Source organism: Theobroma cacao, chromosome 2, assembly GCF_000208745.1.
Source record: "Theobroma cacao cultivar B97-61/B2 chromosome 2, Criollo_cocoa_genome_V2, whole genome shotgun sequence".
NCBI lineage: Eukaryota > Viridiplantae > Streptophyta > Magnoliopsida > Malvales > Malvaceae > Theobroma > Theobroma cacao.
The window spans coordinates 8,459,346-8,471,141 of NC_030851.1; the positions used below are offsets into that span (position 1 = coordinate 8,459,346).

At 36.4% G+C, this 11,796-nt stretch overlaps 2 protein-coding genes across 2 annotated transcripts; both read right to left on the bottom strand.

Annotated features, from left to right (window-relative positions):
• On the bottom strand, positions 1,369 to 4,334 carry LOC18608497. The gene is made up of 4 exons (XM_007043223.2): positions 4,202 to 4,334; positions 3,917 to 4,011; positions 3,553 to 3,812; positions 1,369 to 2,696 (listed from the first exon to the last, which is right to left on the bottom strand). The coding sequence occupies exons 1-4, from the start codon at positions 4,229 to 4,231 to the stop codon at positions 1,885 to 1,887; spliced, it is 1,197 nt and encodes a 398-aa protein (XP_007043285.2). The 5' UTR covers positions 4,232 to 4,334; the 3' UTR covers positions 1,369 to 1,884.
• LOC18608498 (serine carboxypeptidase-like 35) lies at positions 6,476 to 11,437 on the bottom strand. The gene is made up of 8 exons (XM_007043224.2): positions 10,982 to 11,437; positions 9,425 to 9,532; positions 9,104 to 9,292; positions 8,874 to 8,962; positions 8,461 to 8,742; positions 8,227 to 8,363; positions 6,939 to 7,031; positions 6,476 to 6,856 (listed from the first exon to the last, which is right to left on the bottom strand). Exons 1-8 carry the CDS (start codon positions 11,253 to 11,255, stop codon positions 6,598 to 6,600), a joined length of 1,431 nt encoding a protein of 476 aa, XP_007043286.2. The 5' UTR covers positions 11,256 to 11,437; the 3' UTR covers positions 6,476 to 6,597.

The following is an 11,796-nucleotide window of genomic DNA, read 5'->3' on the forward strand; positions in this document are numbered from 1 at the left end:
GTTTTTGTATGTCTCTAACAAACATAATTGTTGGTTTTTCAACAAGTCCAAGTGTCAATTATCTTTATAATATATTAATTGTAAATGATTAATTTAATTAATTTCAAGATCAACCAAGACTTAAAAAATCTATTCATGGTTCATTTTGCACTTAAGTCCAACTATGAACCTTTTTTTTTTTTTTTTCTAAATGCATAACTATGAACTAATTGTCCACTTTATTTAAAGAACTCTTTTTTCTTTTCCATTTTTAACATAAAATTGTGTCTCACAATTATTGAAAATGTCCTATATGACACCTTACAGAAAATTTCATGTCCATAATTGGACATAACATGTTATATATTGCTTTAAAACAGAGGTGTGAGCAATATAGTCCTGCCTGATTTTGGAGCAAAGGGAAAAGAATTTCTTCTGTGAGTTATATGCACTCTTATTGTCGCATCCTGTACAAGTCTTTCCAATTTCCACTTCCCTCACTCTCTCATCTCCTGTCAGTTAGCCACCAGTCAAGACTCGTGAGTTGGAAACAATAGTGATGGAAAATGAAAGTTTTCTTCCAACAAAGAACAAGCAATCCCTGTACTGTACTTGGACGGCACTGAAGGATTGAACAAGTAAAAGATTGTGCCTTGTTCGTGCATAAGCTAGCACTACTCGTTACTATGATATTGTCGGAACCAACAAATCATATATTTGATCATCATTTTAAATACTTGGAACAATAATTAACTAGCAAGATAGTGACACTTTTGGTTATTTGCTTGTATTATACAATTGCCAAGTCACTTTAATCAGAATTTTCATTTCCCATCATAATGGTGCTCAGAGGATTCGAAAATTTAGATATTAACGAAAGCTTTTGAGAGAAACAGTGTTTTTGGCTATGTTGCTACGCTGCCAATGAAGCCGGCAAAGTTATTTATCAAATGTAATTAACTAGTGGAAGCTGTAATGGTAGCTCGGTAACGCTGAAAAATCCATTTGGCTTTTAAGAGCTGGACAAAGGGAAACCATTGGACGTATGGACATCATAACCCAGAATTTCATGTTTTTTTCTTTTGGCTTTATTGCAGATGCAACCTCAGCTTGGAATAATACAGGAATAGGAACCGGAAAATGGTTGAGGACTTGGTAAAACCGGTTTGTGTTCTCTTCAATCATTCAATAGTTTCTTTGTTTTCTCTACGGTCGACTGCAAATAATGCAAATCCTTGTAAATTTGTAAAACAACAGATAACTTTTTACTTTTGCACCACAAAAAGAGTTTCCATATCGATCACCATCTAAATAGAAAAGGAAAATATGGCGGAATCACCAAGTAGTTCCTGTTTATTACAGTACTCAAAACCGGGCAAACAAAGAATCTGAGGCCACAAGAGAACTTGATATATCTCCTCCATCAAAGTGAAGTTCTACAACTACTGAACTACAATGCACTGCACTGGATGCAAAGCAACAACCTTCATTTGACGTGAAACATTTACTTTCACTGTCTCAACAAAGCCCTTTCCGGTCTGATACCAGAAAACGGGGAATATTTCCCTTTCTTTTCTTTCGTTTTTTTTTCTATTGACTCATAATTTGATTTAAAAGTATAGTTACCAAAATCAGTCCGCACCTTGGCTCTTCTATCCTCCCTAAATATGATAACAAACGGGTACAGCATTATACAGCTTTACATCATAACTACCTTAACTTAGGCTAAGGATTCAGTTTCTCAAGGGATTGTAATAAAAATCGAAGAAAAATTCCTTTCCAGGACTGCATTGCACATGCATTCAAAGTTGTCCAATCTTCAATGGTTCAAAACAATTCTATCCAATCTTCAATGACTGGTCTTTCCTTCAGCTGTCTAACCTTCAATACCTCAGCTCTGTTAATTTAGCTCCATCTCCTTCTATCCTCCTCTTCATCCACAGGAGTATACCACAATGGTCTTCGCTTTGAGTTGCTTAACCTGTAGTTCAGCAGCACTTCTTCATCACAAAGTGCCATAGTAGCCACCAGAACAAGTGTCTTTAAAACAGGAGCATCTGACCCACTATTTCTCGAACCCCATGATCTGAACCAAAAGCTGCCAAATCTCCTCATATTTGCTTCTTCTGTATTTCCAAATGATACATTTGGAATATAAGCTCTCATGTCTTTTTCATTCAGTGGGAAGTCGTAAGGGCAAACCATCACATTTGGGACCATTCCTTTAGCAGGGTGATTGGCAAAATGAGCCAAAGCTAGAGGGTTTCTACGCTCCAAAATCTCACCACCACTCCCCACTTGTGAGTTATTCAAAGGATTACTAAGCACTCTCCAGAACCGGTCCAAACCTTTCTCTGTCACTTCTGCATTGGGCCTCAAATCTAGCATTGTTGAGCCATCCCACAATTCACGTGTTTCACCCCCATAACCCCATGGTTGGGCATTTATTACAGTCCCATCATATCTTGTGATCAGATATGTGTTTTGCGCATCAACTCTTGGGTATCCAGGAATGTATCGGTAACTAGCTGGGGAGTATATAACACCAGGGTACATTGCAATGACGGCTCCAACATTAGCTTCACCATTCAAAAATAAACCTTGTCCAGCTTCATTGTGGGGTATTTGAGATGGTTTGACATCAAGCGTGTAGCCAATGGAATCCTTCAACCTCTGTGAGAGTTCAGTGCGTTTTAATGGCCTTGTCTCAGGAACAGCTGCACTGAAAAATCATCAATAGTTAGGGCTGAGAAGGAGATTATCAGTGGCAGGGTCTTCCATTTAACTCCACTATTACTGGTAGAAAATAGAAGTTAGGGACCAAAGGCATATATGATCAAAGTCAAGTGAAGGATGAAAAGATTCATATTCCAACTAATTGTTGCTGTTTCATTTTTGTACAGATCTATCACAAACTTAGCAACAATAATAAAGTTTAGCTCAGTTTTCTGCAATTCATTAGTATCATATATTCTAGCAATTATCTGTTCATAATAGTTCTAGATCAATGCATAATCTACTTATTTTGTACCCATCACAATTATCTTAAAACAACAACTAACAAACAAAGCCTTATCGCAAAAGAAACACAGAAAAAAAAATTGTATTTCTATGACTATGAGCACTGACTACTACCTACATGGACCTCAGTGAAGGCTGCCATATCAAAAATTGCATTGCAACTGATAAAGACGTTGAAGGTCTAAAACTAATTACATTTTAATTTTCGAATCAAAATCATCAAATTACCACTGCAATACAATGTGATGTAGAGCAAAGTAACTGCTAAAAACAGTGAAAGCCCAATTTCCTTGACAGCTGCAATATCATGCACCTCAGTAGCCATATGAAAAGTTGCAGTGAAGGTTTAAAACTAATTCACGTTTTAACTTCCAAATCAAAATAATCAAATTACAGCTGCAATACAATGTGATGTAGAGCAAAGCAACTGCCAAAAACAGTTAAAGCCCAATTTCCTTGAAAATATAGCTTGATTACTCCATAAGACTCAAATAATTTACAAACCATATAGCGTGAAAACTCAGAAAACAGATAAACCAGAAATCTACCAACCAGGATGTTTAGAAGGTGGGCCATTCCTTCCAACAGCAAAGCTAAGACCACTTCGGGAAGGTGTAGCATCTGATTGCGATTTCTGTGGCTCACTGATATCAGGAAGAAGAATTTCATCCATAGCAGTGCAGAAGTTTTGAACTTGAAAGTGAACGTTTTCTTGAACTTGCTTCTGTTGGTCAGCAACAGAGGCTTTACTAGCCATGTCAATGATCTCCTCTGCATCTGCCTCATCCGCATTCTTCCCCAAACGATTGAAACTGAATATTGCACAAACAACAATTTAAAATTTTCAACCAATCAACATATAGGACTAAAATGACAAGGAATGAGAAAAGGGGTATAGGTATCGGAGACCACCAACCTGGTGTACATGAAAAGGCGATTGATGTCGGCTTCAAATTGGAGTTTCCTTGGGTCCCTAGCAAAAGTGGGACTCTTTGCAAGGGCTCTCACAGCCTGCAACAACAATGCAGAACACCTATTTTACGCATAAAATGGCCTCAATTGAACTCCACCGTTGATTCATTGTTACCCAAAGTCATACATAACTTGAATGCAATCTGTTAAGCTACTTGAGGTCCTAAAATGAAAGATCGCTGAAATGGAGAAGGTAACGAATTGATAGTAGGAGAGAAAAAGAACTTACATCTTGGAATTTGTTAAAAAGAAAAGACATTGAGAAAGCAGCTGCCAACAAAACTCCCTCTGAGACTCTTAAGCTTTTGCTCGGCTTCCTTGACTGTGCACCGTTTCCGGATTTGAAACGCGAAAGCAGAAAAATGTCGAAACGGAGAAAGTCCCCCTTACCACTTTTGGGGCCTTTAGGTTTGCGCTTTCTTTGGGTTGGATTCTGCTGGGTCCGATGACATGGCTTTTCTGCTTCATTAAGGAAGCTTGGGCTTGCCATAGGCTCAGGGCTTCTTTTACAGATTTGTTATGGTCAATTCACCTGCATCCAATTGTAAGTAAATCTCCATTAATATTCAACAATTAAAATTAAAATTTAAATTAACCATACACAAGTGTCACGGATTCCATTGAAAAAAGATGAGATAGTTTTGGATTTATAAATAAAAGTTTTTTTAATGTATATATTTTTTAAGTTAAAAATATAAATCCGTAACAAGTGATATTTGAAATTATTTAACTCTTCATGGATTTGAAACCTCCATAAGAGATATTAAAGTCAAAGTTGTTTTAGTTTGCATAATCTTTCTCTTTTACAAAAGTATTAATATACCTTTTATGTTTACTTTGATCAATTAAAGATTAATTAATTTTATTTAAAAGATCTATAATGAGTGACTTAATTTCATGTATATACTTTTTGCTGGAATTTCAAACCTATCTTATAAAATTTATTTCTATCAAACGTTAAAATCTTTGTATAAAAATGTAATGTTACCTTTGTACCTTTGTAAGAGAGAATTGAACAAAGAAAAATTGGTTTATTATTACAAGCATTTGTTGATGATCTTCATAATTTTCTTCATTTAAGTGTGTGTGTATATTATCATGAATGAAGATTAACACTATATACCATATCAAAATTAATAGAGATGCCCCCACATCCCTCCTCCAACATGTTTATTGCATCGTTGATTACTTAAAAAGGAAAAACTAAGCATATTCATTGTATAGGTGCTTATCATGTCCTCATAAGGAACAAGTTCTTACACACGCATAACATCATTTCTTCCTCACGTCACTAATACATCAAAAGTTATTGAAAGGGTAAGAAAATACTCATTCCAACCTTTAGAACACCATTCAAGTGACATGAGGTGAGGTATGTTGAAGTTTCTTTCTTTGAAGAGCTAGTAGAGAATGGTGAAACGACAAAAGCTAGATCTATAGGTGTTTCACTTCCACAATAAGAAGAGTATTCTCAAAACAGAAAGAGAAAAGCAATGAAAAAAAAAGAAGCAAGAAGGGAAGAGAAGACATTCATAAGTGAATGAAGAAAGAACATTTCATTAGACAAATAATTAATTATATGATTAATTTAAATTATGTCTTCAAGTTCAAATGATGATAATGATTCGTTTTTGAAAATTTTTTTCAATCTACTAATTTAAGACATATGGTATCTTGTAATTGAATTAAAAAAATTCCCCTTCTACAAGGAGTACATATTATATGGTCATTTGGTAATTGAAATTAAGAAATTGAGAAAGTTTATCATGCCACCACAAGATATACAGGTGAACATGAAGAAAAATGAAATGATAAGATGATGACATTAGCCAAGGAAAAGCTTCAGCCGGGTAGGCAAGAGGAATAACAAATGCATAAAAATCCGAAAAAGAGACAAGGGTTAGCCAACCCGATAGCCAATAGATAACATGCTCGACAATTGCAATAGAGTAGTGTCACTATCTTTGGTATCTTTTGAGGTGATGAAGTTTCCCAATGTTAAAATAACCTCATTGCTTTGGGATTGTTCATGAGAAAATACTTTGCTGTATCACGCATGACAATAATATGCATGCAATTTGTGTCATAGAAGTTTGGCTTTGGGGAAACATTCTCATTATTTGGATAAGGCTACACATTTTTCAATATTAGAAATTACTATTCTGAAATCCCCTCAATCGCTTTAGGCAGCAGCTTGCTAAAAAATGGCATTGCACTTGGCACTGTCTACCCTGTTCTGGAAGACAGGATCTGCCCACCCTGGATCAGGATTCAAGAAAGCGATGGAACAATGCCTTACATTATTTTAAATATTTTTATTCATTTAATTGATTTCCTTTTTTTTCTTTAAATTATTCACCCAAAAAGAGGAAAAATCGAACCGTCTAGATTCTAGGCTTACTTGATCTTGTGTTTGATGTAAGGCAAGATATATGTATATATATATATATATATATATATATATATAGAGAGAGAGAGAGAGAGAGAAATTCATTTAGAAAGCTGTAGTGAAGGCAGAAAATTACTAGCTAAAAATTCTTATAGAACTGTCCAAACTTTGTTGAACATATAATGGATACTGCCCTATTGGCTATAGTCTAAGCAGCAGTAACAGGAGCGAGGTAGCTAGAAGCGTGAAGATGGCAAGGTGTTGGCATTGAGAAAATGGGTGAAGAGAGAAAGGGACTGATCAGGAGCGAAGACCGGGACTTGATGGCCCGCACCGCGTACCGTGGCTAACGTCAGGCCTCCTTCGTAGGTCTCTACCCATCCAGCCACTTGGCTTTTATGGAACCATGCCCTCCACTCTTCTTTTACTTTCAACCCCATTTTGTTTATGCTGTACCTCGTTGATGTCACTGGCACCCTCCCATCAGTATCCCCACTGCAACATAGTAATTATATGTAAGATCACACCAAAACTTGATTAAATTTTAGAAGCAGAAAGAATATGTTTGTACATGTACCTGTAAATCCAAATACGCAAGCCAGCTTTTAGGAGTTTTTGAATGGTGGGCAACACTGTATCGGGAGAGTCATTCCAATCCCTGATTGCACCACTGCGAATATATATTTAGCAATAGAAAAGTTAATACTTTCTCTCTTTATATATATACATACAAGACCAACCATGCATGCTACTGCCTGTGTTCAAGAGGAGACATAAAGAAAAACAAAAGAAAGGTACTCCAGTCTCCATATGAAAGCATTTCAGTGATTACTGCGACATGGATGATGGACCACGTAGATAGTCATAGAGCTTCGGGACCATTCAAATGAAGCCATAAACAGCTTGAGCTGAAGAACCTTTAAATATACAATTATATTGGCCTCTGCCTTAAGGAATCTATTACTTTGATATTATTGCTGGGGTCTGCTAGATGGTACCCAGTTGAGACATTCAATGTCAATGCTGGGCATGAATTTATTTGTGAGATGATTGTTTAGTTGTTAGCAAGTTGCAATATTGGGGATATGCTATAATATCAATATAAATAAATAAATAAAAGTGCCCCAAGAAGAAAGTAAGTGAACAAAAAAGTTTCTGGTGTCATAATCTTCCCAACTTTGGGTCTAGATATAAATAGAGTAACGGGTAATTGAATAAAATGTCAAGTTTGATAGGAGTTCAAGAGGCATTGTTACTACCCAAAATGTCAAATAAAAATGCTGAGGGTGCCAAAATTTTGGGATAAAGAGCAAGGAAAACCCAAGGTAAAATTCGGAAATTCTACCCTCCCAATTGACCACACGTATAACTTTATGCCCTGGCATTTCTCTTTGTTGTGTTTTTTGATGCTTTCCTTTACCATGTAACTGCTTGAATGATTGAAAGGAGTAGTTTGGGTGCCATAAACGAAAGTGAAAAGGAAAGGTCAAAAATCCTATTGCTGTCCTGTCTTTCATTTAAATTTTGTGGCAGTGTAACAGAAAGAAAGCTCTACTTCGATGATCTGACACATGCTCACATTAAATGCTCGATAGTTCCTGGATTCTCTGGCTACCATTCCCTCTCTCTCAGTGTAAACAACGGCGGAGCCATTTTTGTTTTTTACATAAATTAAGCAGAGCGAGTATTAAATACTATATCTATAATGCTAACTTTCTACAGTAGCATTAATTTTGGAATTTCCATGTACTGGAGATTAATTTGACATATTTCTGAAAGCAAACTAAGAAACTGTAAACCAGATTACTTCCATAGTAACATGTATAGATTGAGTAAAAAAGGAATGATGTGTAGTTTAGTTTTACCTGCATGTAGTGTAGGGATAAGGAAGCTTGGTGACATTAGCATGCAGGGCAGTCTGAACATCTTTTTGGTTGAAATATTTCTCCACGTAGTCTTCTGTGCATGGATCGTAGCCTGATGGTAGCTTGTGCCAGAGGTCCTAATTAAAAAGAAGAAAATTAGCAAAAGCTTGCATAGACAAAACCACATATACATACAAATATATCCACAAGATAACAAAATGTTTTGGGACTTACATGTTGTGTTAGGAGACGAGGAGCAACTAGGAGTTTAGGATAGGTTCTTCCGGGAGAATTAAGGCAAACAGGAGTGTAGATGCTGTATATGTCAATGTCAGAATAAGCTTCCATGAACCCTCCCAAATGTTGAGCGCAGTCGGCTGTTTGGTTACTACTTTGTTTAAAACCACAGTCCTTGTTTATCTTATTGTAAAGTTGGTCTGAGATGATCGCATGACTCCAAGCATAATCAACGAGGCCTAAGGTGTCTGTTTGATCATTGATGGCAGCATTTCCAATCTGGGTTTTAACCAAAAGAAACATTGCAGTTCATTTCTTACGGGTTCATCTTGAAATATTTCAAGCTCACAAATAGCATTCAATTACCAGCAGAACAAGAACATATACAATTATACATGGACATTTTATACCATGAATCCCTTGAGATTAATATACGAGTCTTTGCTAGATCCTTTGTGTTTCTCATAAATGAGTTCAGCCAGCTGGGGAACATAGTGACCTGACAGAGGCAGAGGAAAAGAGAAATGAAGTGCATGTTCACGTATGCTAAAGAGTCAACAAAAATATTAATATAGCGGATACCAGTAATCTACTGAAAATGACAGGACATTTCTCAGAAAGTGAAAAGGTGGTACCATACCAGCATAGCTCTCTCCAGCAATGTAAAAATCATGGGATTTGAAGTTTGGAAACCTTTTGAACCAATTAATTAAGAATGAGTAAGAGTCAGCAGCTGTAATTTGATCACCAAGTGTACGTAAATCTTCAGAATTGTTGGTATACGAAAATCCAACGCCAACTGGTGCCTCCAAAAACAGCATATTTGCAACTAACCATAGCAATGATGAGGAGTGAGCATTTGAATAGAGAAAGAGAAGATATATGTACATATATAAATATACATACATATTGCTACTAAGAGGATGGAGAATATTGAATGACAAATTCGCAAATTGGCTACCTTTGTTCCAAGAGAATTTGTTAAAGGTAAGCCGAGTTCCTTTGCTTCGAACAAGGAATGGACCAAGTTCTTGTGCAGCTCCATAGGCCACTGATGAGCAGCCAGGTCCTAATTACAACATTGTCAATTTGGATATCAATCGTATCTTGCCATAAAAAGGATACAATTTTATAGGGAAGTATAAATAAATTAATAACCATTTTAAACTATGTCAAATTTTGATTGATTCGAATTCAATTAACCTACAAGAAACTACTGATGAGCCGTGTGAAAAGCAAGGGATGTTTCTTCCCAGCCAAAAAGGAAAAAGTAACATATATATGTTGGATTTTCAAACTATCATAACTGTGCTTTTGAAAAGAAAACAAAATTAAAGTGATTGTCACAGTCGTTGGGCAATGCATTAGAGTTGGCCAGTTGGGTCCCAAAGTTCCCCACGAGAATTTTTGTACACGACAGCATTGTCAGTCACATGTTGCACGCATGGGTCCCCGAATTTGTTCTCTTCAGACAAAAAGACAAGAAGCAATTTCACAGAAAGGAAGAAGGGTCTGGCCATGGAAGGGGCAGAAGAAGGAATGATAAAAAGCATAAGGTACGTTGATCCGACGGTTCATATTTCTTGATGCAAACACATTAGATGCCTATCCAGTCAACGTCTCAAAAGGTGGAGGGCTTGTGTGGCCTGGCAATAGGTAGGGTCCAAGTAAGTAACGGATGTGCGTCCAATGCCCTGTTGCCCATGCTACTATAGTCTTTGAAATTGGCAAATTCAAACTTGTATTGGTGTACTAAGTTGCGCTTTTTCTAAAAATTAAATTGACTTAGGCGGCACTGGCACTGATTGGGAAAATTTTGGCAGTAGTTTATTGAACTTTGTGACCTAGCTTCTCCGTACTTGGCAGTAGTTGTTGATAATAAACTCGAATAGGTTGATCTTACCGTCATTCAGTAAAAGAAAAAAAAAATCTAATCAATGAAAATCATGCCCAATTTTGAAAGGGAAAAATCTTCACTGATGTGACCAATTGAGAAACTGAAAGTCTGAAATAAATAAATAAATAGAGAAATACCCAAAGGAAAAGAAGATATGCAAGTATGGGTCAAAACCCAAAGCAAAGAAATGATTTTGAGTTGTTACTTCGTAATTAGGCAGAGTAATGAATGAATGATTATAGCCTTGGAAAAACAGTGCAGTGGTCAGTGTACAGAGTTACACATCCATTCCCTTAATAGAAATTTGCCTTTTTTTCTCTTCACTTAGCCGTTAAAAAGTGATGACAGCAAATATTCTCCTCTTTTACTGCGAAAAAAATTTCTGAGCACTCTGCTCTTCTGCTCCTATCAAAGTCCTTTACGGGACAAATGTACTTCGATTTCTGTTCTCGTTTTTGTTTTTGACTCTTTGCACCCACTAAGTGTCTTTTATTATCATTAATAAAAAGGAAAAAATAAATTAACTAGCTCAAATTCGACTAAAGCAAGTGAATTATGGAAAAAGAGAAACAGATATAACTAACAGAAGTTTGAAGAGGTATAAAAAGAGAAGATGCCAACCTCCATTGAGCCAAAGAACAAGTGGCTTGAGAGCGGCTCCATCTTGGGCTTCAAAAAACCAGTAGAACAAGGCTTTCTGGTTTTGAGGTCGGAGTTTCACGTACCCTGCATAGTGCCTAAAGTTCACGGGTGGCTGTCCAGGCAAGTTCGTGACTCTGTCAACCTCTTTCTGCCGCACTTCTTCTTCACCGTAAGGTTGTCTGCTTTGGGCGAAGATGGGAACGAGAATGAGTAGAAGATAGCATAGGAAAAAGCGGGTGCTTAGCTTTGCCATTGAAACCTTTGCTTGCTTGCTTGGCACCAGCAAGCCAGGGAAGGAATGAAGAGAGACTGGGAGTAGTAAAAAAGAAACAGAGAAGAAAAAAACCAAAGAGGTTGCGGGTGGAGACAGTAGAAAAAGGGCGTGGGCTTTTTATATAGGAATAGGAATGTAATTGGGAGCGGCATGGTGAAAAGATCCTGAGCCCATTAGCATGTTGCCCTGGGCAGCACTAATTATTTATGTTTGGTTGGTACAATAATACTATACAACTATTGTCTACCCTTTTTTTTCTTCTTTTTCCTTTTGTCTTTTTCACTTTTTTATTTTTATTTACTAATGGTATTAATTTCTTTTAAATATTTCTTTTGAGTGAGGGCAGTGAAAGCCATGGTTGAATGATTAACATTCGGTTTAATTGAGTAATTACTAATTGAAAAATGCATTGTTTGAGTTATATCATCTACATATATATATATATATATATATATATTTATATATATATATATATATGAAACGATGAAGATGAAGCAACAGTATTAGCTAGCTGGTTAGA